Source organism: Oncorhynchus kisutch, unplaced genomic scaffold (assembly GCF_002021735.2).
Source record: "Oncorhynchus kisutch isolate 150728-3 unplaced genomic scaffold, Okis_V2 scaffold2886, whole genome shotgun sequence".
NCBI classification, from domain to species: Eukaryota; Metazoa; Chordata; class Actinopteri; order Salmoniformes; family Salmonidae; genus Oncorhynchus; species Oncorhynchus kisutch.
Window position 1 is genome coordinate 1 of NW_022264831.1, and position 7,500 is coordinate 7,500.

General features: G+C 44.0%; 1 protein-coding gene across 1 annotated transcript; it reads left to right on the forward strand.

Moving 5' to 3' along the window:
* Positions 1–2,819: 2,819 nt before the first annotated feature.
* LOC109878998 (complement C1q tumor necrosis factor-related protein 1) lies at positions 2,820–4,236 on the forward strand (the record flags this gene model as incomplete). Its single annotated transcript, XM_031819931.1, is given in 4 exon segments — positions 2,820–3,037; positions 3,039–3,072; positions 3,868–4,010; positions 4,012–4,236. Coding segments are annotated over 4 exon segments (620 nt in total), but the record flags the coding sequence as incomplete, so codon positions are not given.
* Positions 4,237–7,500: the final 3,264 nt, after the last annotated feature.

Consider the following 7,500-nt stretch of genomic DNA (forward strand, 5'->3'; position numbering starts at 1 on the left):
CAGTCACTTCAAACTCCACTATGGTCAAGACCAAAGAGCTGTCAAAGGACACCAGAAACAAATTGTAGACCTGCACCAGCTGGGAAGACTTAATCTGCAATAGGTAAGCAGCTTGGTTTGAAGAAATCAACTGTGGGAGCAATATTAGGAAATGGAAGACATACAAAGCCACTGATAATCTCCCTCGATCTGGGGCTCCACGCAAGATCTCACCCCGTGGGGTCAAAATGATCACAAGAACGGTGAGCAAAAATCCCAGAACCACACGGGGGGACCTAGTGAATGACCTGCAGAGAGCTGGGACCAAAGTAACAAAGTCTACCATCAGTAACACACCACGCCGCCAGGGACTCAAATCCTGCAGTGCCAGACGTGTCCCCCTGCTTAAGCCAGTACATGTCCAGGCCCTGAAGTTTGCTAGAGAGCATTTGGATGATCCAGAAGAAGATTGGGAGAATGTCATATGGTCAGATGAAACCAAAATATAACTTTTTGGTATAACCTCAACTCGTTGTGTTTGGAGGACAAAGAATGCTGAGTTGCATCCAAAGAACACCATACCTACTGTGAAGCATGGGGGTGGAAACATCATGCTTTGGGGCTGTTTTTTCTTCTGCAAAGGACCAGGACGACTGATCCGTGTAAAGGAAAGAATGAATGGGGCCATGTATCGTGAGATTTTGAGTAACCTCCTTCCATCAGCAAGGGCATTGAAGATGAAACGTGGCTGGGTCTTTCAGCATGACAATGATCCCAAACACACCGCCCGGGCAACGAAGGAGTGGCTTCGTAAGAAGCATTTCAAGGTCCTGGAGTGGCCTAGCCAGTCTCCAGATCTCAACCACATAGAAAATCTTTGGAGGGAGTTGAAAGTCTGTGTTGCCCAGCAACAGCCCCAAACATCACTGCTCTAGAGGAGATCTGCATGGAGGAATGGGCCAAAATACCAGCAACAGTGTGTGAAAACCTGTGAAGACTTACAGAAAACGTTTGACCTCTGTCATTGCCAACAAATGGTATTTAACAAAGTATTGAGATAAACTTTTGTTATTAACCAAATACTTATTTTCCACCATAATTTGCAAATAAATTCATAAAAAATCCTACAATGTGATTTTCTGGATTTTTTTTCTCATTTTGTCTGTCATAGTTGAAGTGTACCTATGATGAAAATTACAGGCCTCTCTCATCTTTTTAAGTGGGAGAACTTGCACAATTGGTGGCTGACTAAATACTTTTTTGCTCTGACTGGGCCATTCCAGGAGTATTTTCTTCTGTTGAAGCCACTTCTGTTTTTTGGGTCGTTGTCCTGTTGCATCACCCAACTTCTGTTGAGCTTCAATTGGAGGACAGATAGCCTTACATTCTCCTGCAAATGTCTTGATGGGAATTCCTTTTTCCGTCGATGATAGCAAGCTGTCCAAACCCTGAGGCAGTAAAGCAGCCCCAAACCATGATGCTCCCTCCACCATACTTTACAGTTGGGATGAGGTTATGGTGTGCTGTGCCTTTTTTTCTCCACACATAGTGTTGTGTGTTCTTTTCCTTCCAAACAACTCAACTTTAGTTTAATCTGTCCACAGAATATTTTGCCAGTGCTGTGGACATCCAGATGCTCTTTTGCAAACTTCAGACATGCAGCAATGTTTTTTTTGGACAGCAGTGGCTTCTTCCGTGGTGTCCTCCCATGAAACCATTCTTGTTTATGTTTTACATATCGTAAACTTGTCAACAGAGATGTTCGCATGTTCCAGAGATTTCTGTAAGTCTTTAGCTGACACTCTAGGATACTTCTTAACCTGCAGGACGGCCACTCCTAGGGAGAGTAGCAACAGTGCTGAACTTTCTCCATTAATAGATCATTTGCCTTACCGTGGACGATGAACATCAGAGGCTTTAGAGATACTTTTGTAACCCTTTCCAGCTTTAGGCAAGTCAGCAATTCTTTATCTTAGGTCCTCTGAGATCTTTTGTTCGAGGCATGGTTCACATCAGGCAATGCTTCATGGGAATAGCATGAATAGCATTTATATTGCAGGGCAGCTCTAACCAACGTCTCCAATCTCATCTCATTGATTGGACTCCAGGTTATCAGAGTCCTGACTCCAATTCGTTTTTGGATAACTCATTAGCTTAGGGTTTCACATACTTTTCCCAACCTACACTGTGAATGTTTAAATGATGTATTCAATATACAAGACAAACACTATAATTTGTGTATTATTTGTTTTCAGCACACTGTCTATTGTTGTGACTTAGAGGAAGATCAAATCACATTTCTTGACCAATTTATGTAGAATCCAGGTCATTCCAAAGGGTTCGCATACTTTTTCTTGCAACTGTATATGGAGTCGCTAACTAAGTCTAAATATATGTAGAAATGACTCTCTAAAAGTGGTATTGGTTATCATAAAGCACAATGTCCAGATGCTTTTCAACTTCTTGTCCTACTGATAGTAATCATGGCTTGAAGGCTTATCTACAGATCTAGGATCAGTTTACAATATCCTAACCCTGACCATCACTATGTAGACATCAGGAAGAATACTGACCTCGGATGAGTGCTAAGAGGCGACTGTATCTAGAGGATGATCATTTAAACAGGACCTGGACAAGAGGGGGCCTGTTAGATCATGTGGTTAAAGCATCAGAGATGTCCATATATGGTCAATGGGTGTGGAAAATCCACCAAGCCCTCGGATAAGGGAGCACACACACACACACACACACACACACACACCAGAAGAGAGGTATTTCCTTGCTCATGCTATCTCAGATAGATCTAGACTACATATGTTTCTTTCTCTTTCCCTCCCCAGGTGATAAAGGTGACAGAGGAGATAAAGGCATGCCAGGGAAAAATGGTAAAGAAGGTCCCCAAGGTTACCGGGGTCCCATGGGTCCTCAAGGGACTAAGGGCCAGGCGGGCTCCCCGGGAGATGCCTGTAAGCCACAGCACTCCTCCTTCTCTGTAGGGAGACGTAAATCCCTCCACAGTATAGACTACTACCAGGCCCTGGTGTTTGACACGGTGTTCGGTCAACCTCTACGAGCACTTCAACATGTTCAAAGGTAATTGAAGAACCACAAGGACACACACACACACACTATTTTAAACTTTATTTGTTTACCTCTTTTTCTTTCAAATTCGTGATATCCATTTGGTAGTTACAGTCTTGTCCCATCGCTGCAACTCCGTACGGACTCGGGGAGAGGCGAAGGTCGAGAGCCATGTGTCCACCGAAACACTGCCCTGACAAGCCGCACTGCTTCTTGACACTCTGCTTCGCTTAACCCGGAAGCCCGCCGCAACCAATGTGTCGGAGGAAAAACTGTACACCGGGCAACCGAAGTCAGCGTGCGGCCCGCCACAGGAGTCGCTAGAGCGCGATGGGAGAAGTACAATCCCGGCCGGCAAAACCCTCCCCTAACCCGGGACAACTCTGGGTCAATTGTGTGGCGTCTCATGGGTCTCCCGGTCGCGGCCGCTGCAACACAGCCAGGTATCGAACCCGGATCTGTAGTGATGCCTCTAGCACTGTGATGCAGTGCCTTAGACCACTGCCCCACTCAGGAGGCCCCCCACACTTTTTCCCACATGTTCAAAGGTAAATTATACTTCTACGTCCGTGCGTCTCTACTACTACTCCGATGTCTCTAGGGTGCAGGCTTTTGTTCCAGCCCAGCACTAATAATAATTTTAAAAAACTGATTCTAACACTTTCTCTTCTCTCAAGGTAAATTCTACTGCTTCATCCCAGGATCAACATCTTCAAAATCACTTCTTTGCAGTATTTTTGTTCCAGCCCAGCATTAAAACGCCTGACTCTAACACTAACCAATCACTTTCTCCTCCTTTCTCTGAAGGTAAATTCTACTGCTTCGTCCCAGGTATCTACTTCTTCAACGTGAACATCCACACGTGGAACTTCAAGGAGACCTACCTCCACCTGATGCACAACGATAAGGAGCAGGTGATCCTGTACGCCCAGCCCAGTGAGAGGTCCATTCATGCAGAGTCAGAGTGTGATGATGGACCTGCGCTGAACGACGAGGTCTGGGGTCAGCTCTCAAGAGGGAGAGGGAGAACGCGTCTATAGTGATGACGTGGACGTCTATATTACCTTTAATGGATACCTGGTGGCGCCTAGTGTCTCAGGTGATCAGAGTGGAGGGGGAGGGGGAGGAAACTCTGGGTTGGATTTGGTCGTTTTATCCATGCCTAAAGTTCAGTGATGAAGAAGAGGAAAGAAAGAGAGAGGGGGAACTTGCGCCAGTGTTGGATTTTTGATTTTTGCTTGTGCCTATATTGCCTTCAGTGCTCACCAAATTCAAATGTAATCTGGTTTGATTTTGGTTGTCCATTTGCAGTGCCTTCAGTGCTCACCAAATGGAAATTTTAGTTGTTCCTTTGTAGTGCCTTCAGTTCTCACCAAATGGAAACTCTGGGTTGATTTTGATTGTTCCTTTTTGGGTGCTTTCAGTGCTCACCAAATGGAAACTCTGGGGTGATTTTTGATTGTTCCTTTTTGGTGCTTTCAGTGCTCACCAAATGGAAACTCTGGGTTGGATTTTGTTTGTACTTCCATTGCTCCTAAAGCAAGCCAATGATACAAATGACCTGCGCACACCGTTTTCCTCTGCCTCACGATGTATTCCTCTCAGGTACTTTGAATGGGGAGGATTGTGGGCAGTTGTGTGTAGTGTTGTAGGGTTGTGTAGTGTCCCAGTGAGAAAAATTGGTTGAAATTACAGAACTTTTTAAACCCTTTTCAACAGTCTTTTCAACATATTGTTTTGACCAAAAATACATTTCAACTTCTTTTCAATGTCTTTTGCTCATAGGGTGGTTTTGGGACTAGACTTGAATGGACCCTGTATTGAACCTGTTGCTAAGGGTGACCTCAAGGCTTTAAAAGTGAAAAAGGAGATAATGCCAGCCATATGAAATGAATATATAGAGATTGTTGAGTAAGTAATGCAAGATTGTATTGATATATATATTGATAACTCAGTGTTATGTGTTTTTATAGAGATTTACTTTAAGCTGCAGAGCAGCTTGTAACATGTAAATATTTGTATAGATTTTGTTACCTAAAACGTTTTATCACTAGTCTGGGTGCCAGTTGGTCTTTGCTTTAGCTGAACTGTTGTTGTTTGTCACGTCCTGAACACAATACGCTACTGTTGCTGAATGCAGTTTGAAAAAGTTCTGCATCCAGCTGGGCTTACCCTAACCCGATACCACCAAACCCTGAAAGTACTGAATTCCATTGTATCAATACAACACCGACTGTATCAGAACAATATAAACCAAACAATCATTTGTAAAAACCCATTCAAACTAGAAGCCCATTCTAAACCAGACCTTCTAGAACCATTACTCCCCCATTGTCAGTTGAGCAGGTTGCATTCTATCTTTCACCTAGAGGTTAAAGGTCAAACCCTGACCCCCTGACCCCTGCCTGTTTCCCACCGTTTACACAACCCCTCATTATTGTCAAGATTTGAATATGTCCTAGTATTGCAATACATGGGGAATAGGGTGCCAAAAGTAGTGCACTATATAGGGAATATAAGGTGTGTCCTAGTATGTCATAGTAGTGTACTATGTAGGGAATATGGGTGCAGTCTGTGATTAACAGTTTTGTTTGACAGCTCCAATGAAAAACCCAACTAAAAGCTAAAGAGAGGAAAAACAACAACAACATGTGTGGTTTGGATGGTGATGGTTGAATTGGTTGCCAGATGGACGACCATATCTCTCCTATTACTGCTAATTCTGTCCTCAGTCCACAGGGACTGGGGCTAAACTGGAGATAGAGGAGAGACCAGCTGGTGTATTAGGCCATGACTAGATAGCGTTGTAGCCAATTAGAATAGGCTTTACTGGTGTAGTTCCCTAGGCAATAGCTCCGTAGCCAATTAGAAGAGGCTTTAGTGGTGTCATTCCCTAGTCAATAGCTCTGTAGCCAATTAGAATAGGCTTTACTGGTGTAGTTCCCAAGGCAATAGCTCCGTAGCCAATTAGAAGAGGCTTTAGTGGTGTCATTCCCTAGTCAATAGCTCTGTAGCCAATTAGAATAGGCTTTACTGGTGTAGTTCCCTAGGCAATAGCTCCGTAGCCAATTAGAAGAGGCTTTAGTGGTGTAATTCCCTAGTCAATAGCTCCGTAGCCAATTAGAAGAGGCTTTAGTGGTGTAATTCCCTAGTCAATAGCTCCGTAGCCAATTAGAAGAGGCTTTAGTGGTGTAATTCCCTAGTCAATAGCTCCGTAGCCAATTAGAAGAGGCTTTAGTGGTGTAATTCCCTAGTCAATAGCTCCGTAGCCAATTAGAAGAGGCTTTAGTGGTGTAATTCCCTAGTCAATAGCTCCGTAGCCAATTAGAAGAGGCTTTAGTGGTGTAATTCCCTAGTCAATAGCTCCTTGGCCAATTAGAAGAGGCTTTAGTGGTGTAATTCCCTAGTCAATAGCTCCGTAGCCAATTAGAAGAGGCTTTAGTGGTGTAAGTCAATAGCTCCGTAGCCAATGTAATAGTGTACCATAGGGATGTACATCCTATGGCTGTTGTACTGTAAGTACCTATTTCCTGGATATCACTCAAAACCAAGAGCAGAAGTTGACACAGATGGTTTGCTGAACCCAGGAGGCAGAACAGCAGAAAGCATTGTGGGTTGGGTTATTAGCATTTACTCTGTGCCCCAAAACACAGCCATTTATAACCTCACTCAAACAATGGCTCGGTTTCCTACGCACCTCTACGAATGCAGATGCACTTTCAAGGAGTCCTCTGAGAGTTGTTGGTAGACGGCCTCTCTAAAACTAGCCTGGTCCCAGATCAGTTTGTGCTGTTTGGCATGACAATGACCATTGCGAGACAGTACAAACAGATCTGGAACCAGGCTACAGTAAAAGTGAAAAGCAGCAGAAGTCCTGTTCCTTCCTGGATGCATTTTATTACTTCTATTAGACGGCTTGGTAGTTCTGTATTTAGCAGCACTCAGAGCCTTTTATACCCTCATTAAAGACATGGACCCAGTTCATAACAGTAACGACTCCATCTGAGGTAAACAGTAAAGTAGCTTTGAATCGCCCCACTATCCTATAAACGCCATGCTCTATAAAATGAGCCATAAAGTAAGTTGTGGTGTTATGTTACCTGTGAAAGAGTGTTGATAAAACTCCTGCAGTTACTGCTGTTAGAGTTCAAGGTTTAGATGGGAGGGCGGCTGGGAGCAGTTGGTATGACAGGTTATGACAGGTTATGACGTATATTATCTCATGCTCATGGCATGTTTACAAGACAGGTTTCTGGAGAAGGGTTCAAGAAGGGCCCCTCTCTCCCTCTCTCTCTCTGGGCTGTTTTTCTTTAAGTCAGTAACAGGAAGCTAATGACAACCAGACCTCTGACTGACCGAACTACCCTGAGAGAAGGAGACAGAGAGGGAGAGGAGAATAGTAGAGAGGACAGAAAAATAGGGAGCGAAAAGGGGTAAAAG